Source organism: Oncorhynchus nerka, linkage group LG22 (assembly GCF_034236695.1).
Source record: "Oncorhynchus nerka isolate Pitt River linkage group LG22, Oner_Uvic_2.0, whole genome shotgun sequence".
NCBI classification, from domain to species: Eukaryota; Metazoa; Chordata; class Actinopteri; order Salmoniformes; family Salmonidae; genus Oncorhynchus; species Oncorhynchus nerka.
The window spans coordinates 56,322,445-56,349,853 of NC_088417.1; the positions used below are offsets into that span (position 1 = coordinate 56,322,445).

General features: G+C 44.2%; 1 protein-coding gene across 2 annotated transcripts in view; it reads right to left on the reverse strand.

Moving 5' to 3' along the window:
• The window catches only part of LOC115105395 (serine/arginine repetitive matrix protein 3), a 173,279-nt gene that overhangs the window by 25,770 nt on the left and 120,100 nt on the right, over positions 1-27,409 (reverse strand). For both annotated transcript variants that reach the window (XM_029627388.2, XM_065007271.1), the window contains exons 3-4: positions 11,624-11,725; positions 4,375-4,491 (exon numbers count right to left, since the gene is read on the reverse strand). In XM_029627388.2, coding sequence (XP_029483248.1) covers positions 4,375-4,491; positions 11,624-11,725 — 219 coding nt within the window. The remainder of the gene's footprint in view (positions 1-4,374; positions 4,492-11,623; positions 11,726-27,409) is intronic.

Here is a 27,409-nt window from a genome sequence, read left to right on the forward strand (position 1 = left end):
TTCAACATATATATCAACGAATTGGCGCGGGCACTAGAAAAGTCTGCAGCACCCGGCCTCCCCCTGCTAGAATCCGAAGTCAAATGTCTGCTGTTTGCTGATGATCTGGTGCTTCTGTCACCAACCAAGGAGGGCCTACAGCAGCACCTAGATCTTATGCACAGATTCTGTCAGACCTGGGCCCTGACAGTAAATCTCAGTAAGACCAAAATAATGGTGTTCCAAAAAGGTCCAGTCACCAGGACCACAAATACAAATTCCATCTAGACACTGTTGCCCTAGAGCACACAAAAACTATACATACCTTGGCCTAAACATCAGCGCCACAGGTAACTTCCACAAAGCTGTGAACGATCTGAGAGACAAGGCAAGAAGGGCATTCTATGCCATCAAAAGAAACATACATTTCAACATACCAATTAGGATTTGGCTAAAAATACTTGAATCAGTCATAGAGCCCATTGCCCTTTATGGTTGTGAGGTCTGGGGTCCGCTCACCAACCAAGACTTCACAAAATGGGACAAACACCAAATTGAGACTCTGCACGCAGAATTCTGCAAAAATATCCTCCGTGTACAACGTAAAACACCAAATAATGCATGCAGAGCAGAATTAGGCCGATACCCACTAATTATCAAAATCCAGAAAAGAGCCGTTAAATTCTACAACCACCTAAAAGGAAGCGATTCACAAACCTTCCATAACAAAGCCATCACCTACAGAGAGATGAACCTGGAGAAGAGTCCCCTAAGCAAGCTGGTCCTGGGGCTCTGTTCACAAACACAAACACACCCTACAGAGCCCCAGGACAACAGCACAATTAGACCCAACCAAATCATGAGAAAACAAAAAGATAATTACTTAACACATTGGAAAGAATTAACAAAAAACAGAGCAAACTAGAATGCTATTTGGCCCTACACAGAGAGTACACAGCGGCAGAATACCTGACCACTGTGACCGACCCAAAATTAAGGAAAGCTTTGACTATGTACAGACTCAGTGAGCATAGCCTTGCTATTGAGAAAGGCCGCCGTAGGCAGACATGGCTCTCAAGAGAAGACAGGCTATGTGCTCACTGCCCACAAAATGAGGTGGAAACTGAGCTGCACTTCCTAACCTCCTGCCCAATGTATGACCATATTAGAGAGACATATTTCCCCAGATTACACAGATCCACAAAGAATTGAAAACAAATCCAATTTTGAAAACTCCCATATCTTTTGGGTGAAATTCCACAGTGTGCCATCACAGCAGCAAGATTTGTGACCTGTTGCCACGAGAAAAGGGCAACCAGTGAAGAACAAACACCATTGTAAATACAACCCATATTTATGCTTATTCATTTTATCTTGTGTCCTTTAACTATTTGTACATTGTATATATATATATATAATATGACATTTGTAATGTCTTTACTGTTTTGAAACTTCTGTATGTGTAATGTTTACTGTTAATTTTTGTTGTTTTTCACTTTATATATTCACTTTGTATGTTGTCTACCTCACTTGCTTTGGCAATGTTAACACATGTTTCCCATGCCAATAAAGCCCTTGAATTGAAATTGAATTGAGAACAGTCTATAACTTGGGTGACTGGAGTCTGACATTTTTTGGGGCTTTCCTCTGACACCGCCAAGTATATAGGTCCTGGATGGCAGGAAGCTTGGCCCCAGTGATGTACTGGGTCATACGCACAACCCTCTGTAGTGCCTTACGGTCAGATGCCGAGCAGTTGCCATACCAGGCGGTGATGCAACTGGTCAGGATGCTCTCGATGGTGCAGCTGTAGAACCTTGAAGATCTGGGGACCTATGCCAAATCTTTTCAGTCTCCTGAAGGTGTTGTCGTGCCCTCTTCACGACTGATTTGATGTGTTTGGACCATGATAGTTTGATGGTTATGTGGACACCAAGGAACTTGAAACTCTCGACCGCCTCTACTACAGCCCCGTCGATGTTAATGGGGGCCCGTTTGGCCCACCTTTTCCTGTTGTCCACGTTCAGCTCCTTTGTCTTACTCACATTGAATGAGAGGTTGTTTTCCTGGCAACACACTGCCAGGTCTCTGACCTCCTCCCTATAGTAGGCTGTCTCATCGTTGTTGCTAATCAGGCCTACCACTGTTGTGTCGTCAGCAAACTTAATGATGGTGTTGGAGTTGTGCTTGGCCACGGAGTCGAGGGTGAACAGGGAGTACAAGAGAGGACTAAGCACACAACCCTGAGGGCCCCTGTGTTGTGGATCAGCATGGCAGACGTGTTGTTGCCTAACCTTACAACCTGGGGACAGCCTGTCAGGAAGTCCAGGATCCAGTTGCAGAGGGAGGTGTTTAGTCCCAGGGTCCTTAGCGTAGTGATGAGCTTTGTGGGCACTATGGTGTTGAACGCTGAGCTGTAGTCAATGAACAGCATTCTCACATAGGTGTGGAGCGCGATTGAGATTGCGTCATCTGTGGATCTGTTGGGGCGGTATGCGAATTGGAGTGGGTCTAGAGTATCCGGGATGATGCTGTTGATGTGAGCCATGACCAGCCTTTCAAAGCACTTCATGGCTATCGACCTGAGCGCTACGGGGCAGTAATCATTTAGGCAGGTTATCTTCGCTTCCTTGGGTACACGGGACTATGTTGGTCTGCTTGAAACATGTAGGTATTATAAACTCTGTCAGGGAGAGGTTGAAAATGTCAGTGAAGACACTTGCCAGTTGGTCTGCGCATGCTTTGCGTACATGTCCTGGTAATCCGTCTGGCCCCGTGCCTTTGTGAATGTTGACCTGTATAAAGGTCTTGCTCACATCGCCTACCGAGAATGTTATCACACAGTCGCCCGGAACAGCTGGTGCTCTCATGCATGTTTCAGTGTTGCTTGCCTCGAAGCTAGCATAAAGGCATTTTGCACAACTGGTAGGCTCGCGTCACTGGGCAGCTCAAAGGGATTCCCTTTGTAGTCCATAATAGTTTTCAAGCCCTGCCACATCCGATGATCGTCAGAGCTGGTGTAGTAGGATTCAATCTTAATCCTGTATTGACGCTTTGCCTGTTCGATGGTTTGTCTGAGGGTGGGATATGTACGTACGGCCACTGTGGGGACGATGTCATCAATGCACTTATTGATGAAGTCGATGAAGTGGTATACTTCTCAATGCCGTTGGATGAATCACGGAACATATTCCAGTCTGTGCTAGCAATACAGTCCTGTAGCGTAGCATCTGCATCATCTGACCACTTCCGTTTTGAGCGAGTCACTGGTACTTCCTGCTTGAGTTTTTGCTTGTAGGCAGGAATCAGGAGGATAGAATTATGGTCAGATTTGCCAAATGGAGGGCGGGGAGATCTTTGTATGCATCTCTATGTGTGGAGTAAAGGTGGTCTAGAGTTTTTTTCCCTCTGGTTGCACATATGACATGCTGGTAGAAATGAGGTCAAACGGATTTAAGTTTGCCTGCATTAAAATCCCCGGCCACTAGGAGCGCCACTTCTGGATGAGCATTTTCTTGCCACTCATCATCATCACTCATCTTAGTGCCAGCATTGGTTTGTGGTGGTAAATAGACAGCTACGAATAATATAGATGAGAACTCTCTTGGTAGATAGTGTGGTCTACAGCTTATCATAAGGTATTCTACCTCAGGCGAGCAATACCTTGAGACTTCTTTAATATTAGACATCGCGCACCAGCTGTTACTGACAAATAGACACACACCCCTGTCCCTCATCTTACCAGAAGTAGCTTCTCTGTCCTGCCAATGCATGGAAAATCCCGCCAGTTCTATATTATCCGTGTTGTCGTTCAGCCACGACTCATGAAACATAAGATATTACAGTTTAAAGGGACATTAAACCTACACTATCTATTTTTTTTCTCCAATGATTGCACGTTGGCCAATAGAACGGATGGTAGTGGAGGTTTAGTCACTCGCCTATGAAATTCTCAGAAGGCAGCCCGACCTCCGTCCCCTTTTTCTCCGTCTTTTCTTTACGCAAATGACAGGGATTTGGGCCAGTTCTCAAGAAAGCAGTATATCCTTTGCATCGGACTCGTTAAAGAAAAATGATTTGTCCAGTTCGAGGTGAGTAATCACTGTTCTGATGTCCAGAAGTTATTTTCGGTCATAAGAGACGGTAGCAGCAACATTATGTACAAAATAATTTTAAAAATAAGTTACAAACGTGAAAAAATAATTAGATCGCACAGTTGTTAAGGAGCATGTAAAACGGCAGCCATCCCCTCCAAGACCTTTCTCAGTTATTGGTCAGCGAGTGTGTGTGTGATTGTGTTTTTGTGTGTGTGCATGCGTGCGTACATGCAAATATAAATGTGTGTGTACTATACATGTGTGTGTATGAGTGAGAATACGTGTGGTTGTTCCATACCTATAACCGTCTTTATCGTAGTAGTCTCCATGCCAGTCTGTGTCCTCCTGGTAACCTTCAGCCAGGGTTGGGTCGGTCTGCTCCTCCCCATGCTCTCCATGGACCATGTGTTTGACCCTACAGAGAAAACACAGGTCATAGGTCACTGGAAGCAGCCAATGGGAGACCAGGGACCAGGAATTGGGTGTATGTGTGGTAAGAATGACAAGAACTGAGGAACACAGCAGCTGCATGCGGCTCAGAACGACTCCGAAAATTAACCCTATTTTCTAAACATTCCGTGATACAAAATCCTTTGTTCTAACACAAATCTTTTCCTTATCTGAGTCCAAATGTTCTTGTCGGAGCACAAATAAAATAACTATAATCTGACCTTAAAATGTGACTGTTAACATCTCTCCATCCTAGAGTTAACATATCTCTCCATCTCACATCATCGCTCCCTCTCACGCATGCAGATGGCTGTGTTGCACTCCTATCCCCCCCTAATCCCCCCCATCCCTTTCACTTCCTGGCCTGCACCATGTGCCCTCTGCTGATCCATCTCATCTGGCCATGAAGAGTACACCCACACAGAGAGAGGAGGGCACATGGAACACGCACACGAGCGCGCGCACACATATGAGGGGGGATGAATGCCATAAGTGAGCCATTGAACGTGTGAACATTTTAAAAGATTACCATTCAACCAAGTTTATTTATAACAACAATGTGTTAACGTCTGATTCATTCAATTCCAAACAGCTGCCTTAAGGGAATTAACTCCACAGTATAAAATCCACTTTCCTAACTGGACCCCTGCATTGTTTATCATCTGTCAAGGTGGGGGTTATAATGCCTGTATATAAACACAACACATTAACCACATTATAACATTGTTAATTGGGTCTACATTAATTAGGTACATGTAAAAAAAATCTTTGCCCTGTCAATTCTTTCATGTTAGGCTATTACATAAGCTATAAAGTGGGAACACATAGCAACATTCCATAACATTTAAGAGTTGAAACATGTTCGAATCTTTCTTATTAATAATCTTGCGTGAGGGGTTGAGGCGGCAGGTAGCCTGGCGGTTAGAGCATTGGGACAGTAACTGAAAGGTTGCTGGTTTGAATACCTGAGCCGACAAGGTGAAACATCTGTCAATGTGCCCTCGAGCAAGGCACTTAACCCTACTACTATGGCTGACCTTGTAAAACAACACTATTTACTGCACCTATCGTGTGTATGTGACAATAAAACATGTATCATCTTTAGCAATGAAGGGGGGAGGAGGTCCCTTTCGTAGCTCTGTTCATTTGGGAGAGGAGGACAGCAAACCTGTTAATTGTCTGAGCACCACTGATCACAATAGTGTAACGCATAACAGACAAATATTAAATAACCACATGCACACCTTATAGATAGATACATGCCCTGGTCTAACTGAGTTAGAGAGGTATGATCATTTTCAGTCTGAAATCATCTGAAGAGATTTCAAATCAGTGAAAACAAGAACTCCCATGCAAGCTGAACGTGATGGAAATAGACAAGACAGCTAGCTGTAAGTACTAAGTAGTTGCAGGTGTGAGAGCGAGATCAACATCAGAGTTAAGAAGAATGGGGATGGATGCTCTCGGTTTTCAATGTACAATTAAACATAAAGGTGCAGGTTGGAACCAAATAAGGTTCTTGAGAACGATGCCATAGGGCTGGTGTGTCAAACTCATTCCACAGAGGGCTGAGTGTCCGCGGGTTTTCGCTCCACCCTTGTATTTTATTGATGAATTAAGGTCACTAATTATACTGAACAAAAATATAAATGCATCATATAGTGTTGGACCCAGGTTTTAGGTGTTGGTCCCCATTTCCAAGATGGCATAGCAATGGGATGTCTGTTCTGATTGTCTTGTGTATATATTGTTTTTCTTTGTATATAGTTCGTATATATTTGTAACATTTTTAATCTCAATTTCCATCTACGGACTGATCATACTCTCCTGCAACCCGCCTCATCCAATTTGGTATGGATCTGCTATTTTTTAGTCCGGATCATTGCAGCTATCTAGCTGCTGTCCGAGTGGCTACTCCTGGCTAACGTCTCTGTCCCGAAGCAAGCACCAGTTAGCCTGGAGCTAGCCTCGAGCAAGAACCATCTCCCGGCTTGGCGAAGAGAACCATCAGACAATTCCTGGGCTTCAATACCTCTTTTGCCAATTGGCCTGGACCCTTTGCTGCTGACACGGAGCCCCACCGATCCATCACGACTCGTCTGCCGACGTAACCGCCTGAGGGGGTTTCAACAGGCTCTCCCGTTGCGACGTCCCCCTGAGGTCCATCTGCTAGCAGTCTGAATCGCCGTGCCTCCAGCTCGCTTAGCTACTCACTCGGCTTCACATGCTGTTGCCTAATGTCAATATGCCTTGTCTATTGCTGTTTTGGTTAGTCATTTTTGTCTTATTTCACTGTAGAGCCTCCAGTCCTGCTCAATATGTCTTAGCTAGCCCTTTTGTTCCACCCCCACACAGGTGACCCGGCTTAAATGGTGCCTCTAGAGACAAAACCTCTCTCATCATCACTCAATGCCTAGGCTTACCACCACTGTACTCACATCCTACTATACCCTTGTCTGTACATTATGCCTTGAACCTATTCTTACGCCCCAGAAATCTGCTCCTTTTACTCTCTGTTCCGAACGCATTAGACGACCAGTTCTTTTAGCCTTTAGCCATACTCTTATCCTACTCCTCCTCTGTTCCTCTGGTGATATGCTAACAAACCTCCAAACGAGCTTCAACGCCATACAACACTCCTTCCGTGTCCTCCAACTGCTTTTGATGCTAGTAAAACTAAGTGCATGCTCTTCAATCGATTGCTGCCCGCACCCTCCCACCCGACTAGCATCACTACGCTGAACGGTTCTGACCTAGAATATGTGGACAACTACAAATACCTAGGTATCTGGTTAGACTGTAAACTCTCCATCCAGAGTCACATTAAGCATCTCCAATCCAAAATTAAATCTAGAATTGGCTTCCTATTTCACAACAAAGCCCCCTTCACTCATGCTGCCAAACATACAACCATAAAACTGACTATCCTACCGATAGCAACATCCACCCGTAGCATGCGCTCCAGCAGGTATATTGCACTGGTCCTCCCCAAAGCCAACACTTCCTTTGGCCGCCTTTCCTTCCAGTTTTGACTGGAATGACTGGAACGAATTGCAAAAATCTCTGAAGCTGGAGTCTTATATCTCCCTCTCTAACTTTAAGCATCAGCTGTCAGAGCAGCTTACCGATCACTATACCTGTCATCACTGTACCTGCCAATCTGTAAATAGCACACCGAACTACCTCATCCCCATATTATTACCTACCCTCGTCCTCTTCTGCACCCCAGTATCTCTACTTGCACATCATCATCTGCACATCTGTCACTCCAGTATTAATGCTAAATTGTAATTATTTCACCTCTATGGCCTATTTTTTGCCTACCTTCATACTCTTCTACATTTGCACACACTGTACATAGATTTGTCTATTTTTCTTCTCTATTGTGTTATTGACTGTACGTTTGTTTATGTGTAACTCTGTGTTGTTTTTTGTCACACTGATTTGCTTTATCTTGGCCAGCCAGTGTAACGCTCGTCGTCGTAAGGAATAGTGGACCAAAGCGCAACACGGTAAGTGTTCATGATTTTATTTCATATCAAAAACACTTGAACAAAGTAACGAACGCGAACAGTTCTGTCAGGTAAAACAGAAAATAACTACCCACAAAACCCAAATGAAAAAGGACAACTTATATATGATCCCCAATCAGAGACAACGATAGACAGCTGCCTCTGATTGGGAACCACACCAACATAGAAATAAAGAAACTAGAATGCCTAAATTGCTCCCACAGTTGATTTCTTCAAACCAAGCTGCTTACCTATTGCAGATTCAGTTTTCCCAGCCTGGTGCAGGTCTACAATGCTTTTTCTGGTGTCCTTTGACAGCTCTTTGGTCTTGGCCATAGTGGAGTTTGGAGTGTGACTGTTTGAGGTTGTGGACAGGTGTTTTTTATACTGATAACAAGTTCAAACAGGTGTCATTAATACAGGTAACGAGTGGAGGACAGAGGAGCCTCTTAAAGAAGAAGTTACAGGTCTGTGAGAGCCAGAAATCTTGCTTGTTTGTAGGTTACCAAATACTTATTTTCCACCATCATTTGCAAATAAATTCATTAAAAATCCTACAATGTGATTTTCTGGATTTTTTTTCTCATTTTGTCTGTCATAGTTGAAGTGTACCTATAATGAAAATTACAGGCCTCTCTCATCTTTTTAAGTGGGAGAACTTGCACAATTGGTGGCTGACTAAATACTTTTTTTGCCCCACTGAATAAGAGTATATTAGAATTCAGTCTACATAGATTTAGCAGATTACATACAAAACAGACAGACACACACAAGCAGAGAGAGAGAGAAAGAGAGAAATGTTCGTATCCTACCATCCCCTGAGCTCAGGCTGAAATCAATGGAGGAGCATGGTGGAACTGAAATACGAGGAACACTTGGCAGTAGGGATAAAGACTGTCAAGTGGTGGTGGTTATTGCTTGTTCTGCAGAATCTGTGCGTGTTCTTCCTGGTCAGAATCACTAATGAGAAAGGCTTTTTGCTGAGGTCTGATCATGATTGGTCAATGCAGAGCAGACATTATTGCCTATGGGAGCAGTAGCATTCTGATGGTTCTGCATGAAACAACAGACAAGCAAACTGCTACTACTGCACCCTACTGCTCCTTATCCCCATGGAAACCACAGGAGGAAGTTGTAAAGTAACTCCGGATTTAATTTATTTTATGACTGGAAAATGATAACTGACCAAAAACCCTGTCTCCAAGACACTAATTCAAAATGTGTGTGTGTGTTTTGCTCCCGTGTGGTTCAGTTGGTAGATAGAGCATGGCAATTGCAACGCCAGGGTTGTGGGTTTGATTCCCACAGGGGATCAGTACGAACAAATATGAAAATGTACGCACTCACTACTGTAAGTCACTCCGGATTAGAGCTTCTGCTAAATGACGAAAATGTGTGTTTCTGTGTGTGAGAAACAGCGAGAGTCAGTAAACTTGGCTCAAAGGAGAAAACTCTTTTGCTAATTGCTACCCTCCTGTCTCAATTTTCCACACCAAGGCTTTCCTGAGCTATGAATGCCGCAGAAGGGAGAATTATGTCTATGCCTCAGGAACAGGGCCAAATTCATCTCTCTCTCTCTCTCTCTCTCTCTCAGAATTGATGCATAGGCAAACGTCAGGTCACAGCCAAGGTGACAATGCATGCCAGGGAGAGACAATCATTAGTCAGCCCTCTGTGATGATACGGGGCATCAGAAACATTACACATCATTAGCTCTGAGATGGGACGACAGGACTGGAGAAACTGATCTGACAGGCCTATAAAATAGGAAGGGTGCTCAGTGATAACCTTCTGGCTATGCTCATATTCTATTTCAATTGATACATGGGGCATAGGGAAGGGGCAGAGTTACAATTTAACTGAAAAGACACATAACGATATGAAGTGGGTTGCGTGTGTGAATTATATATACATACATTCAAACTCAGTTTTTCACAATTCCTGACATTTAATCCAAGTAAAAATTCCCTGTCTTAGGTCAGTTAGGATCACCACTTTATTTTAAGACTGTGAATATGCCAGAATAATTGTAGAGAGAATGATTTATTTCAGCTTTTATTTCTTTCATAACATTCCCAGTGGGTCAGAAGTTTACATATACTCAATTAGTATTTGGTAGATTTGCCTTTAAATTGTTTAACTTGGCCTTCCACAAGATTCCCACAATAAATTGGGTGAATTTTGGCCTATTCCTCCTGACAGAGCTGGTGTAACGGAGTCAGTTTTGTAGGCCTCCTTGCTCGCACACGCTTTTTCAGTTCTGCCCACAAATTTTCTATAGGATTGAGGTCAGGGCTTTGTGATGGCCACTCCAATACCTTGACTTTGTTGTCCTTAAGCCATTTTGCCACAACTTTGGAAGTATGCTTGGGGTCATTGTCAATTTGTAAGACCCATTTACGACCAAGCTTTAACTTCCTGACTGATGTCTTTAGATGTTGCTTCAATATATCCACATAATTTTCTTTCCTCATGATGCCATCTATTTTGTGAAGAGCACCAGTCCCTCCTGCAGCAAAGCACCCCCACAACATGATGCTGCCACCCCCGTGCTTCACGGTTGGAATGGTGTTCTTCGGCTTGCAAGCCTCCCCCTTTTTCCTCCAAACATAACGATGGTCATTATGGCCAAACAGTTCTATTTTTGTTTCATCAGACCAGAGGACATTTCTCCAAAAAGTACAATCTTTGTCCCCATGTGCAGCTGCAAACCGTAGTCTGGCTTTTTTTATGGCGGTTTTGGAGCAGTGGCTTCTTCCTTGCTGAGCGGCCTTTCAGGTTATGTCGATATGGGACTCGTTTTACTGTGGATATAGATACTTTTGTACCTGTGTCCTACAGCATCTTCACAAGGTCCTTTGCTGTTGTTCTGGGATTAATTTGCACTTTTCGCAGCAAAGTACATTCATCTCTAGGAGACAGAACGCGTCTCTTTCCTGAGCGGTATGATGGCTGCCTGGTCCCATGGTGTTTATACTTGCGTACTATTGTTTATACAGATGAACGTGGTACCTTCGGGCGTTTGGAAATTGCTTCCAAGGATGAAGCAGACTTGTGGAGGTCTACCATTTTTGAGGTCTCGGCTGATTTCTTTTGATTTTGATGTCAAGCAAAGAGGCACTGAGTTTGAAGGTAGGCCTTGAAATACATCCACAGGTACACCTCCAATTCACTCAAATGATGTCAATTAGCCAGAAGCTTCTAAAGCCAATTTTCTGGAATTTTCCAAGCTGTTTAAAGGCACAGTCAACTTAGTGTATGCAAACTTCTGACCCACTGGAATTGTGAAACAGTGAATTATAATTGAAATATGTATGTGTGTGTGTATGTAAACTTCCGACTTCAACTGTATATATATTTTAACCTTTATTTTAGGCAAGTCAGTTAATAACAAATTCTTATTTAAAATGACGGCCTACACCGGCCAAACCTGGACAACGCTGGGCCAATTGTGCGCCGCCCTATGGGACTCCCAATAATGGCCGGTTGTGATACAGCCTGAAAGGAGGGAGAGAGACAGAGAGAGAGACAGATATAGAGAGAAAGAGAGAGCAACAGAGCGATACGGAGGAGAGTGTGACTTACGGTGGGCGTGTATGTGCTCCCTCTCTGGTGATTACCCCCTCTTTCTCCATCAGCATCTGTCTGAAGGTGCCGACCTTCTGCCTGATCTCCTCCTCAGAGTACCTACAGGAGAGAACACACACTCAGTGGGTGTAGACCAACACACTCAAGGCACACACAGAGACACACACACACAGTCGCAGCACACACGCAAGCACGCGCACAGCATATGTTTATCTATCGTTGAGGGGACCTAAAATTGATTTAAACTCAAAATCCTATTTTCTCTAACCCTAACCTGTAAGCTTAAAATAGCTTTTGTCCTCGTGGGGATGTGGAAAATGCCCCCACGAACGAGAATTTACCTTGTTTTACTATCCTTGTGAGGACTTCTGGTACCCATGAGGATATTAGTACACACACACACACACACACACACACACACACACACACACACACACACACACACACACACACACACACGGTTGATTTACCCGGTGGAGCAGAGCAGACAGGGCAGGACTCAAAGATATATTTGCAAGGCAGTGAGGAGGAGTGATGGCTAACTGTCATGGCAAAGGCAAAATATGGGAACCACTAAGTCTTAGTGACTAAGACATGGTGCAGACAGGAGATGGAGAATTTAGCCAGGCACAGACAGCAACAGCATCACACACACACAGCTAGTCATTTTCAATATCACATGTTTCCCGTCCTATCAGAGAGAGCAGTAAGGCTTATCGCCATCTGTCACAACGGGCGCTGGTGCGTGTGTAATGCCACGTCATCTCCAAACGGGGGGCATAAATGTACAGCTTGACCAGAAGGGGATAAGATGGCTGGCCAGGAACCATATGTACTGGAATGCGTTTCCCTTAGTATGGCTTAATTGATACACGACACAACTGGGGAAAAGGAAATGCAGGTGATTTGCTGTGCCAGCTCAACTTAAAATCTCCCTAGTCCTTCCTTCCGCCCCTGTGTTTGTGTGTGTACACACGTGAGAGAGAGATGATTCGCTGTGTGTGGGCATGCGTGTGTGTGGCGTGCGCATGTGTCAGATGATTCACTTTGCTAGATCACCAATTCCCCAGAGTCCTTCCTTGATGCCCCTTTCTACATGCCATGTTTTATTCTGACAGCAGAAATAGGGGTGGAGCTCACTAGAAACCCCAGTTGTACACAACACATCAATACACTCAATCCTGTTAGCCAATTTCTCAACGTTATCAGCATTGGCTAGAATCCTGTGGGTCACCATCATGTGGGGGTGAAACTCATAGTAATTTAATAGGATCTCTGTGGTGAAACTCAGATTGACATATTAGTAATTTAATAGGATCTCTGTGGTATATACGTATACTTTATGTTAGAAGATAATTGCCTATTGAATGTATGTTTTGTGGCCAAGCTAACTAATGTAGTACTAGATATACTCTATTTGTATGTGGGTGGAAAACAAGCTCTATTTCTCAGCGTAGCTTTGTAACAAACCTGTTCAGACATTACCACTGACAACCGCTCCAATGTCCACACACAGATTGTACAGTTCTGGATGAGAGTCATGACTCCCTGCCAGTTAGTTCTATTGGAGGAGTGCCAGAAGAACACAGAGCGAATACAGTCTCTGAGAAGGAAAACTGTTCAGCGAGCATCACAGAGGAGCTATTTAGAACACAACTCAAGGTCAAATGCAGAGAGAGCTGTGGAAGGAATGAAGGACGACCGTCTGTATGATTCCTTTTGTTCAATATCTTGTATTTCAGTATTTGTCAATCTGCATTTTACAACATGCTCTCTCTATCAGTTGTTTCAATGGCACTATCTTTCTCTGTGGGTGTAGCAAAAGCTGCTGAACTGAACACACTGCGGGAGCTGTCCACTGGTGGTCGGTGCTGAAACACATTCAAAAGCTGCTGAACTGAACACACTGCGGGAGCTGTCCACTGTTGGTCGGTGCTGAAACACATTCCCACTCAGTAAAAGAGACTCTCTGTTCATTGCCAGTCAGTCATGGCACCAATCCCAGTAAATAGTGAAAATAATAGCAGTAGTCTGAACCAGACCAGAAAGCTGTGTAGGTGCTGTGTCCATTTATCCCAGAATTGCCCAGCGCTATCAGTACCGCGGCTAGGGACAGGAGATTAAGGTAGTGGTCTAGGAGGTCTGACAGTACAGAACAGAGACAGCCCAGTGTGACACCACCACTAGTCACTCCCTGCTTCACTGTAATCTCTCTCTCTCTGTGTGTGTGTGTGTGTGTGTGTGTGTGTGTGTGTGTGTGTGTGTGTGTGTGTGTGTGTGTGTGTGTGTGTGTGTGTGCGTGTGTGTGTGTGTGCTCTATTGCAATCTCTAGTAATTTCTCAGCCTAGCAGGGCTTGTCAGCCACATCACAATCACAACAGAGTGGCAAAGAACTCAACTCACTCTATATTTATATCTTTCCATGCATGAGGCATGCGCCATCACCATACGTAATGTTACTTTACTGTGTTTGTGTGCATCACTGTAGTCACTAGACATATATACTATGTCTGGGTGTGGGTTCTACAGTGTGTTCTACTCTACCGTGCCTTGACAGTGCTATAAAAAGAGGGAGAGGGTGAAAAGCCTTAGAATATAATAGGCTCGTATTGTGCACTAATGCCCTCACACACCAAAACAAAATGCTTGGCTTTAGGCGCTCTCCTTCCTTCACACTTCACTGTCCTGATGATAGCAGGCTGAGATATATTAACACTTGACACTCGCTCTGTTTACTGACAGCTAGTGTAAAGACATAAATAAGGTGTCAGACTCACAACCCCAAGCTCTAAGAGCTCTGTGGAACGGATAGTTATAGTGTACTGTAATGTCCTCCTCTCTTCTCCTATTCCTCCCCTTGTCTTCCTCACCCTCCTGGCCTCCTCCTCCAGCACCGTCTTGTGATGGAAAATGTCATGTTTGTGCTTTTCTAATAACCACTTTCTGTGTTCATTCAAGTGACTGATTGAACGAATCCTCACCATCAGTATCTGCAATTTGGCAGTATGCCCAGAACCTTGTTTTGAGAACGAAAGGATACCTCAGTTTCAAGGTCTCAGCTTGGATAGAAGAAGCCTCGTGAGGTATTGGTCAGTCACATGCATGAACCAAACTTTAATGATGAATTAATGATGAATAAGCTAAATCATGCAAATATAACTTGTCTGTGTAAGCAGTATATAAGAGATCTAACGGGACTGCCCCAGCGGAGCTCACTTCAGACTGGTACTTTATGCATCTACGTTTGACTGTGACCTCTCAAGCTTGCTGTTAATTTACAATGATTAATTTAAGATTGACTTCAAGTGTCCCTGTGTAGAATATACACAACAGTCTCCTCCCTCTCTGGACTCCTCTCACATGGTTTTGTGGCGCAGCCAAGCCTAAAGTCAGACACCTCCGTTCTCCCCGATTGGTTTACCCTGCGGGATGGTCTGAGGGGATTGGCTAACCATGGGCAGTGGGCGTACGCTTAACGGTGCGTGTAACGGCTGTGGTTTTACAACAACACTGGGGTTGAGGTTGATGTGCTGTGGGGCTAGAATACCCCTGCATCACCTGTGGATCTACTGACCAGAATATGTTTCTTTGAGATTCCAGGCCTCTGCAGAGGTTATGCATTTTGATTCTCTTTTTCCTCTCTTCATTTCAGACAGAAATGTAACAGTATTCCTTCTGTCCCTCTCCTCGCCCCAACCTGGGATCGAAACAGGAACCCTCTACACAGATCAACAACAGTCGACTTTGAATCATCGTTGCCTATCGCTCCACAAAAGCCGCAACTCTTGCATAGCAAGAGAAACAACTACTTCAAGGTTTCAGAGTGAGTGACATCACTGATTGAAATGCCACTAGCGCGCACCGCCAACTATACAGCCATTTCACACCGGTTACACAAAGATCAATCAAAATGTTATTTGTCACATGCACTGAATACAACAGGTGTAGACCTTACTGTGAAATGCTTTCGAGCACCTTCCCAACAATGCAGAGTAAAAAAGAAAGAAAGGGGGAAAAATAACAATAACGAGGCTATATACAAGGAGTACCGGTGCCAAGTCAATGTGCAGGGGTACACCTCTTTTCTAAAAAAGGGTGATCTAAATGTATTCATGGTAAACTAGAGCCCATTCACAGACAAATAGCTACGGGAATGATTCATTATTCAGTTCCGTAACACAACAAAATCTGTCCTTTCTGGGTCTCTCAGATGCAAGATTGCTTTTTGTGTTGCATTAGAGTGGTAAAATCTATTCTAAACTCAAAATCAATGTGTATAAATGGTGATGTATTGAGCTTTTCTTCAGGGGCTATTAGTGGACTAGCATCCAAACTTCACATCTCTGATTCTGTCTGTTAATTAGTGCTGTTGTGGGGGTTAAACGTCACTGATTTACACACAGACACACACGCACACACACCTGTTTAAATTAATGTTAAACTGAGTGTGGATTGTGTGTGTGTGTGCGAGTGTGTGTGTGTCCATACAGTAGAGAACAGAGAGTCAGCAGCGATAGATACGCTAGATGAGTTGAGGGCCATTTTGCCAGCCCCATTGCCCTCAACATACACAGTCACCATGACTGACTGGGGCATACAGTATATCAGACAGACTGGCTCCCTGTTCCTGTCCCGCCAGCCCAGCCCTGACAAATCACCTCGATTAAACAGCCTGATTGAAGTAATTAGACAGAAGCTAGAGAGAGAAAGAGAAACAGAGAGAGAAAGAAAGTCTCCATTAGCTAGGGGCTCAGGGAAATCAAATTCAAAGGTCAGTGGTGTCAAAGCGAAGTGATACACATATTTTTTGTTCGAATACTCATACTAACCGCAGTAACCATACTATTTGTGATGTCAATTGAGTATTACAGTATGCTTATTGGTCATAGTATGGATATAGTATGCAAAAAGTTCCCCGATGTCGAACTAAATTCGACAAAATATGAAGTATACACGTAGAGGACACTATTTCCGTACTTTAGGGTCCATAATGCAATTCTTCAGGAAATGGGCGTGGCTTCACATCGTTTCCAGATTTGAAGAAGATGGCGGAAAATATGCAGTCGAAGTACAACGAGAGCGGATACAAATTCATTACTTGAACTAATTATGAGAAATGTTAAGCATGTTGAGCAATGTAATAAAGTAATGACTTTTAAAATAAGTTACCTTACACGTTATAGTGCCTGACAATTTGTTAGCTACGCTGTCCTTACGAAACACATAGCGTATCATTACAGCAGTGTGTACCGGTATGTCGTTAGCCAGCTACCTAACATTAGTTGGCTACTTAAACGTCAAACTTGCCAGTATAATAACTATAGGCTAACTAACTAACTACCCACCCAACATTTATTGACTTGACTATTCCCGCCATTCTTAGCCTAGCTAAATGGTATAGACATTGTGCGTTCTCAATGGACATTCGGGTGCTTTTGTAAATTCGCTCTGGCTATCTACTCCGATTTCAGATTTCAGAGGACTCTCGTCTAAGTGTACCAGAGAGCAGAATAATGAATTTACGAGCGCTCAACACCCATTGAATATGGTCGGTGTCAGTAAACGTCGGCAAAAAAGCGTAATTAAATTGTTGCCAGCAGCACAGTTACAGTCACCAACGCTCTGGATAACATGAGAACAGCTTAACCAGCTCTGCGAGGGCGAGCAAAATGGTCAGCGTGGTCCCATTTGTGTCTGGAAGTAGCTAGCAAGCTAGCCAACATTAGCTTAGGTGCTTGACTGCCGTTGTAAGGTCAGAAAGCTCAAATCAATCCTACTCCTCGGCCCGAGCTTCCAGTGTACGCTCCAAGAGCAAAACGCTCTGAATTTACAAACGGGCAATCTGACAACACTCTGAATTTACAAGCGCACTCTCGCACTCCAGACTGAATTTAAAGAACACACCTGGAGTCGTAAAATGTCTAACTAGTCATTTGTTATGCTAACTAACTAGCTACCAAGAGGTTGCATAGCAACAGCATCAACTTCCGGTAGACATGTGAAGAGCTAGTACACTCAACTGAAAGCATACTGTTTAACTAATAGTATATAGTATGCAGTATATACTCATTAAGTATGTAGAATACAGTATGTTAGTATGGGTATTCGAACACAGCTTATGTCTCTGGGCTAGAGAGAGAGACTGTTCTTACACCGTCTCAACTCACATCCCCAGGTGCAGCCGTAGCACATGTCGGACAAAGGCAGTGGCCATCAATACTTGTGCAATAAGTTTATGCCAATATGATGCAGTTAGTAAGATTGAGTGGCTTTGGGTTTGGTGAAGAGGGGTGGAGAAATTGATTTCAATTTCAGGGACCAAATTAAAAGATCAGCAACAACTTCATAATGAAATGGTTCAACTCTCATGTGGAGGAGAAAATTTCAATCAGGAATTTAATTGAATAACAAATTATAAAGTTGCACATGTTCAAGGGAGATGTGCTCATACTGTAGAGTCGAGAAAGGCAGAGAGAGCGGGCGGAATATGGAAAGAGAGAGAGCAGAGAGAGAGAGGTGTGTGGAGAGAGGAGACTACTGAATTTCTTCACAAAGCTACCCTCTTACATCTCCCACACGGCAGCAGCTCTAGGAGGATAAGCAGATCCGCGGATGACATGACAGTGCACCAATTCTCTGCCTCTCTTTCTAGATTGCTCATCCTCACTAAGACCTTGACCAATAGGGACAACATTTGGCAGAATAAACAGGGTGGCTAGATGGTCCAAAGCAGATTCAAGTCAGATTCACGTAGGGCAGGCAACTATAGCCTGAGTCCCAGTTGTGTTTGTGCTGTCTTGTCCAGTCATTTGATGTCATTGTCATGTGACGTTGGCAAGACATAGCAAACAGGTCTGGGACTCAGGCTAGTGCTGAACTTGGTGACATTGAATAAGAGGGGCATTTGCTCTTAGCCTGGTAAATCCCTCCTGCTCCTGCCTGGTGGGGATTAATCCCTTCAGACTTCATAAAGAGCTTGTCCCTACTTGGCTGTGGAAAACACTCTCCTCAGAAGACTAATGAGAAAGATCTTTGGCTGCGTGGTCCCAATACAACTTCGTGATAGTAGCTAGACCACCGTCTCCTCTTTTAATAAGACTTCCTTGCTACATTCTTCCCTTGATTTTTCTATTTCATCCTGTCTGTCTCTAACACCTCGATCAGACCGACAGCATCGTTGCATTTTGGTACACCAGAAGTACAGTTTACACACACTCAGGTTGGAGTCATTAAAACTCGTTTTTCAACCACTCCACAAATATATTGTTAACAAACTATAGTTTTGGCAAGTCAGTTAGGCCATTTACTTTGTGCATGACATAAGTAATTTTTCCAACAATTGTTTACAGACAGATTATTTAACTTATAATTCACTGCATCACAATTACAGTGGGTCAGAAGTTTACATACACTAAGTTGACTGTGCCTATAAACAGTCCAACAGTCCAGAAAATGATGTCATGGCTTTAGAAACTTCTGTTAGGCTAATTGACATCATTTGATTCAATTGAGGTATACCTGTGGATGTATTTCAAGGCATACCTTCAAACACAGTGCCTCTTTGCTTGACATCATGGGAAAATCAAAAGAAATCAGCCAAGAGCTCAGAAAAAACACTGTAGATCTCCACAAGTCTGGTTCATCCTTGGGAGCAATTTCCAAATGACTGAAGGTACCACATTAATCTGTACAAATAATAGTAAGTATAAACACCATGGGACCACGCAGCCAACATACCGCTCAGGAAGAAGATGCGTTCTGTCTCCTAGAGATGAAACGTACTTTGGTGCGAAAAGTGAAAATCAATCCCAGAACAACAGCAAAGGACCTTGTGAAGATGCTGAATGAAACAGGTACAAAATTATCTATATCCACAGTAAAACGAGTCCTATATCAACATAACCTGAAAGGCTGCTCAGCAAGGAAGATGCCACTGCTCCAAAACCACCATAAAAAAGCCAGACACGGTTTGCAACTGCACATAGGGACAAAGATGGTACTTTTTGGAGAAATGTCCTCTGGTCTGATGAAACAAAAATATAACTGTTTGGCCATAATGACCATCGTTATGTTTGGAGGAAAAAGGGGGAGGCTAGCAAGCCGAAGAACACCATCCCAACCGTGAAGCACGAGGGTGGCAGCATCATGTTGTGGGGGTGCTTTGCTGCAGGAGGGACTGGTGCACTTTACATAATAATTATGTGGATATATTGAAGCAACATCTCAAGTTATCAGTCAGGAAGTGAAAGCTTGGACGCAAATGGGTCTTCCAAATGGACAATGACCCCAAGCATACTTCCAAAGTTGTGGCAAAATGGCTTAAGGACAACAGGGTCAAGGTATTGGAGTGGCCATCACAAAGCCCTGACCTCAATTCCATAGAAAATATGTGGGCAGAACTGAAAAAGCATGTGCGAGCAAGGAGGCCTACAAACCTAACTCAGTTACACCAGCTCTGTCAGGAGGAATGGGACAAAATTCACCCAATTTATTGTGGGAAGCTTGTGGAAGGCTACCCAAAACATTTGACCCAAGTTAAACAATTTAAAGGCAATGTTACCAAATACTAATTGAGTGTATGTAAACTTCTGACCCACTGGGTGTCACGTTCTGACCTTTATTCCTTTGTTTTGTCTTTATTTAGTATGGTCAGGACGTGAGTTGGTGTGGTTATTTTCAGTCTTTGTGTGTCTGCACCAGATAGAACTGTTTTGGTTGTCACTTTGTTGTTTTTGTATTTTTCTTGGTGTTCAGTTTCTTATTAAAAAGAAGAACAATAACCACACTGCGCTTTGGTCCGATCCTTCTTCCACCCAAGACAACCGTTACAGAACCACCCACCACAAAAGGACCAAGCAGCGTGGTAACGGGCAGCAGCTGCAGCAGCAGGAGCAGCGCTATAAGGAGGAATGGACATGGGAGGACATTCTGGACGGCAAGGGTTGCTACACATGGGAGGAGATCCTGGCTGGAAGGGATCGCCTCCCATGGGAACAGGTGGAGGCAGCCAGGAGAGCGGAGGCAGAAGCTAAAGGGAGCCAGCGCTTTGAGGGAACATGGCTGGCAAGGAAGCCCGAGAGGCAGCCCCAAAAATGTATTGGGGGGGGGCACATGGGGAGTGTGGCGAGTTCAGTTAGGAGACTGCGCCAACTTCCCGTGCTTACCGGAGAGCGAGAGGGACCGGGCAGGCACCGTGTTATGCGGTGGAGAGCACGGTGTCCCCGGTGTGTGTGCATAGCCCGGTGCGGTACATTCCAGCTCCTCGTATCGGCCGGGCTAGAGTGGGCATCGAGCCAGGTGCCATGAAGCTGGCTCTACGCATCTGGTCTCCAGTGCGTCTCCTAGGGCCGGCGTACATGGCACCAGCCTTACGCATGGTGTCCCCGGTTCGCCAGCACAGCCCAGTGCGGGCTATTCCACCTCGCCGCACTGGCCTGGCTACGGGGAGCATTCAACCAGGTAAGGTTGGGCAGGCTCGGTGCTCAAGAGCTCCAGTGCCCCTGCACGGTCCAGTCTATCCGGTGCCACCTCCACGCACCAGCCCTCCGGTCTCTCCGTCTTCTGCCTACAGGTGCTCCCGCCTGTCCAGCGCTGCCAGAGCCTTCCTCCTCTCCAGCGCTGTCAGAGTCTCCCGTCTGTCCTGAGCCGCCAGAGTCTCCCGCCTGCCCAGCACTGTCAGAGTCTCCCGCCTGCCCAGCGCTGTCAGTCTCCCGCCTGCCCAGCACTGTCAGAGTCTCCCGTCTGTCCTGAGCTGCCAGAGTCTCCCGTCTGTAATGAGCCGCCAGAGTCTCCCGTCTGTCCTGAGCCGCCCGAGTCTCCCGTCTGTCCTGAGCCGCCAGTCTGTCCTGAGCCGCCAGAGCCGCCAGTCTGTCCTGAGCCGCCAGAGCCGCCAGTCAGCCAGGAGCCACCAGAGCCGCCGGTCAGGCAGGAGCCGCCAGAGCCGCCGGTCAGCCAGGAGCTGCCGGTCAGCCAGGAGCCGCCAGTGCCGTCGGCCAGCCAGGAGCCGACGGCTCAACTGTACATTCATTTCCAATGGAAAGCTGCGTTTGCCTTGCAGCATTGCATTGCAGAGGCAGTTGCAGTGCATTATGTGTTCTGTGTGGTGCATACGTTGGATTAAAATGTATGCGTAGACTTGACAGCAATAGTAGCAAAAGGTGAAGTTTGTTGTCCACATCCATAAAAAAATATGGACTGCATAATGAAAAAAGTTTGACTGCTGAATTTATTATTGATGCAATGACGATGTCTGTCTGATCAAGGCGTAAACACCCCTCTCTTTTGTACACTAAAGTAAACCTTAAAAGGTATTCAGGATGTTAAGTGACTTAAGAGTCCTGGGTTCAAATACTATTTAGGGTATTTAAATTACTTTCAAAAGACATTTGGAAGTAAGTATTATTATTATAATATTTTTTGTGTAGTTGAATATATATATAATATAATTGAATATAATTATAATACTTCAACAAGTAGTTGAATATTGGAATATATTTGGAAATACACTTGGACAGTACTGGCTATATACTCATATTTTCAAATACAAATATTTCAATATCCCTCTAGTGGTGTGGGGGCTGTGCTTTGGCAAAGTGGGTGGGGTTATATCCTTCCTGTTTGGCCCTGTCCGGGGGTGTCCTCGGATGGGGCCACAGTGTCTCCTGACCCCTCCTGTCTCAGCCTCCAGTATTTATGCTGCAGTAGTTTATGTGTCGGGGGGCTAGGGTCAGTTTGTTATATCTGGAGTACTTCTCCTGTCCTATTCGGTGTCCTGTGTGAATCTAAGTGTGCGTTCTCTAATTCTCTCCTTCTCTCTTTCTTTCTCTCTCTCGGAGGACCTGAGCCCTAGGACCATGCCCCAGGACTACCTGACATGATGACTCCTTGCTGTCCCCAGTCCACCTGGCCATGCTGCTGCTCCAGTTTCAACTGGCCTGGGCCCTAGGACCATGTCCCAGGACTACCTGACATGATGACTCCTTGCTGTCCCCAGTCCACCTGGCCATGCTGCTGCTCCAGTTTCAACTGTTCTGCCTTACTATTATTCAACCATGCTGGTCATTTATGAACATTTGAACATCTTGGCCATGTTCTGTTATAATCTCCACCCGGCACAGCCAGAAGAGGACTGGCCACCCCACATATGCTCTCTCTAATTCTCTCTTTCGTTCTCTCTCTCGGAGGACCTGAGCCCTAGGACCGTGCCCCAGGACTACCTGACATGATGACTCCTTGCTGTCCCCAGTCCACCTGACTGTACTGCTGCTCCAGTTTCAACTGTTCTGCCTTATTATTATTCGACCATGCTGGTCATTTATGAACATTTGAACATCTTGGTCATGTTCTGTTATAATCTCTACCCGGCACAGCCAGAAGAGGACTGGCCACCCCACATAGCCTGGTTCCTCTCTAGGTTTCTTCCTAGGTTTTGGCCTTTCTAGGGAGTTTTTCCTAGCCACCGTGCTTTTACACCTGCATTGTTTGCTGTTTGGGGTTTTAGGCTGGGTTTCTGTACAGCACTTTGAGATATCAGCTGATGTACGAAGGGCTATATAAATACATTTGATTTGATTTGATTTGAATACTGCATGTTTTTCAACCCAGGTCGTTTTGATATTTGAAATAATGTATTTGGAAATACATTTTTGAAAATAGTTTCAAATAGTATGATATTTATAGGAAATTATAAAACAATCCGGGCCACATTATTTTAAATTACTCAAATACACAGAAAATAAGTATCTCAAATGCAAATAACCAAATACACATGTATTTGAACCTAGGTCAGGAGATAAAACTCTGCTGGAGGAGGTGTTGGGGAGAAAGTCAAATTCAATCCCAGGTACCCCAAAAAGTGAATACAATATCATGAGTTTCTGAATATGAAGCACACAATCTATAGCCTACACTCCTGTAATGAAATGGGCTTTGCAATATGATGGCTTTATACGGATTAAAGGCCTTTGCAAATATCCCATGTGTATCCTTGTGTGTCCTTTTCCAAAATGATTCTTTGGCTGTCCCCATAGGAGAACCCTTTTTGGTTCCATGTATAACCCTCTGTGGAAAGGGTTTTACATGGAACCCAAAGGGGTTGTACCTGGAACCAAAAGGGTTCTTCAAAGGGTTTTCCTATGGGGACAGCCAAAGAACTGTTTTAGGTTCTAGACAGCACCTTTTTTTCAAAGAGTGTATGCGTGTTTGTCCCTGTCTGTGTATAATCCTACTTTACACAACAAATACCATTTCCCTGAAGCTCCGGGTGCAAATACTCTCATCTTCCCGAGGAGGCCAGGGAGGTGAAAGGACCACTTTCTTCAGTCTTATCACAGCTTTTCTAAAATCGCCCATCAGTGTGTTGTGGATGGAGGAGCTAGACAGGCCTCAGTTCAGCCAGCATACAGCAGTGTGTAGCTTTAACTAAGTGAGCGTGGCGTTGTGAAAGGCGAGTGTTAACTAAGTAAGTGGGTGATGCTGTAGGTCTTTGTGGATGAAGGACCTAGCCAAGCCAGAGTTCAGTCAGCAGTATGTAGCGTAGTTTTAACTAGGTGAGGTAGTGTGTCCTTGTTCGTTTACGTCCCCCATTAATAGGACAGAGGAAAGGCTGGGGCACTCCACAGTGACTAATCATGCAACGTTCATTACAGCTCAATTACTTCCTGGAATAACACACTGCTACTTTGCACTGCTAGTGGCATTTTGGTGGAGTCATTGTACTATGATATTAGCATACAGTGCCTTCAGAAAGTATTAACAGCCCTTGACTTTTTCCATATTTTGCTGTGTTACATCCTGAATTTAAAAATGTCCATGGCCTATATAGAATAGCCCATATTGTCAAAGTGGAATTATGCTTATAGATTTTTTTTTACTTTTTTTTTTATTTATTTTTTTACAAATGTATAAAAAATTAAGTAAAAAGTATGCCCTTTGTTATGGCAAACCTAAATAAGATCATGAGTACAAATGTGCTTAAGAACACATATATATTTTTTAATTTAACAATTTATTTAGGCAAGTCAGTTAAGAACAAATCCTTATTTACAATGATGGCCTAGCAGGGAACAGTGGGTTAACTACCTTGTTCAGGGGCAGAACAACAGATTTGTACCTTGTCAACTTGGGGATTCGATCTAACGCTCTAACCACTAGGCTACCTGCCGCTCCTGATAATAATATAATAAGTTGCATGAACTATGAGTGCAATAATATTGTTTAACAGGATTGTTTAATGACTACCACATCTCTGTACCCTACAGGTATATTTCACTGGTCACCCCCAAAGCCAATTCCTCCTTCGGCCACCTTTCCTTCCAGTTCTCTGCTGCCAATGACTGGAACGAACTGCAAAAATCACTGAAGCTGGAGACTCAGATCTCCCTCACTAGCTTTAAGCACCGGCTGTCAGAGTAGCTCACAGATCACTGCACCTGTACATAGCCAATCTGTAAATAGCCCATCCAACTACCTCATTACCATATTGTTATTTATTTTGCTCCTTTGCACCCCAGTACCGCTTCTGCACATCTATCACCCCAGTGTTTAATTTGCCATACTGTAATAATTTCGCCACTATGGCGGCCTATTTATTGCCTTACCCCCTTATCCTACCTCATTTGCACACACTGTATATAGACTTTCTCTGTTGTATTATTGATTGTATGTTTGTTTATTCCATGTGTAACTTTGTGTTGTTTGTTGTGTCGCACTGCTTTGCTTTATCTTGGCCAGGTCGCAGTTGTAAATGAGAACTTGTTCTCAACTAGTCTACCTGGTTAAATAAAGGTGAAAAAGAACCCACATACAATTATCTGTAAGGTTCTTCTGTTGAGCATTGCATTTCAAACACAGATTCAACAACAAAACCCAGGGAGGATTTCCAATGCCTTGTAAAGAAGGGCACCTATTGGTAATACATTTTAAAAAGTAGACATTGAATATCCCTTTGAGCCTGGTGAATTATTATTAATTACACTTTGGATGGTGTATCAATACACCCAGCCACTACAAAGATACAGGCGTCCTTCCTAACTCAGTTGCCAGAGAGGAAGGTGGCCACATCATGTTATGAAATGCTTGTCATCAGCAAGAACTAGGGAGTTTCTTTAGGCTAAAAAGAAATGGAATAGAGCTAAGCACAGGCAAAATCCTAGAGGAAAACCTGGTGCTGTCTGCTTTCCAACAGACACTGGGAGACAAATTCACCTTTCAGCAGGACAATAACCTAAAATACAATGCCAAATATATACTGCAGTTGCTTACCAAGACGAAATTGAATGTTTCTGAGTGGCATAGTTACAGTTTTGACTTAATATTGGCTTGAACATCTATGGCAAGACTTGAAAATGGCTCTCTAGGAATGATCAACAACCAAATTCACAAAGCTTGAAGAATTTTAAAATAATGATGTGCAAATATTATACAATCCAGGTGTGCAAAGCCCTTAGAGACTTACCCAAAAGGTGAATAATTATGTATATTACATACTTCTGTGTTTAATATTTCTGTGTTTTCACGTTGTCATTATGGGTATTGTGTGTAGCTGGGTGAGAGGGGAAAAAAGCCATCCATTTTGAATTCAGGCTGTAACACAACAGAGTGTGGAATAAGTGGGGTAGGCACTGTATATGAATGTGTGTGGGTAAGTGTGTGTGTGTGTGTGTGGGGGGGGGTGTATTTGCATGCCAAAACAAAACAAAACAAGGCCTTTAAATGTTCCAAAGTCAGAGAACAGGAGATGGAGAAGGGAAGGAGAAGAGAAGGAGAAGAAGAGAAGGGGGCGAGGGTCTTAGTTGTTGTAGGCCAACTCCAGGACTCCCATTTTCATTTGTTTGTTTGACAAAGCTTCACAACAATGTTGCTAGTAATCCAAGAGATCAAGGTTTGAACGGCCACAACAGGTTCCAAACACTTCAGGAGTAGAGCGATAACACAGGCGATCAAACACAAAACCTTTATAACCTAAGTACTCTGAAAATGACCAAGGCTTCTGCAACTGGTTGCGCACTCATTGAAAACTGTCATGCTGACCAAGAACTCTCACACCCATTAAGGAGAACCATATTTACTTACTCCGTCCTGACAGACGGTGCACTCTTAAAGTGGCAGCGCACGGTGTAGGCTCCGTCCAGGATTTTACCACACTCCTCCCCCCATGAAAAAACAATGCCTGTAGCAACGGAGAGGATGCAGGCTTTGGTAGGCTAGGTTCATACTAAGCAAAACCAGGGAAGTACTCATCAGAGTCCTCCAAGAAGAGTTCCTGCCGGTGTTGCTTTTGCCTGCGATCCAGCTCTTCTGCCATAGGGTAGCAGGGCTTTAGATCAACAGTATGTACCATCCGGACATCTTCCCCAGTGTTCTCCAGAGAATTTCCATCTCAAAGCCAGCTTTGCAGTGAACTGTTTGGCCACCTTTGACAGAAGACGAGAACGGACTCAGACACAAGACTGGGGTGGGTAATACACACAGTTTCTGCATCATCACTGCTTGGCTTTGATTCTGTTGGCCTCCACTCTGGCTAGCAAGGTATGGTGGTGGTGGCCTGCATCAAAGGTAGAGCAGTCAGGTGAAACGTTGTAACTTTGCAAGTATCTGTCCATCGGCCTTTCGGTGGTCTTCCCAGGTTTAGTTTGGAGTGAGTGACCCCGGAAGTCTCCTGGACAGCAGAGTTCAGCGCAAAGTGGAACTCTGGAAGATGATTCTGACTTGTGTGCTGATCCCACACAAATGAAGCATTCATCCCCTTCAGGGTGCGGTTATACCCCCATCTGAGGATGGTTG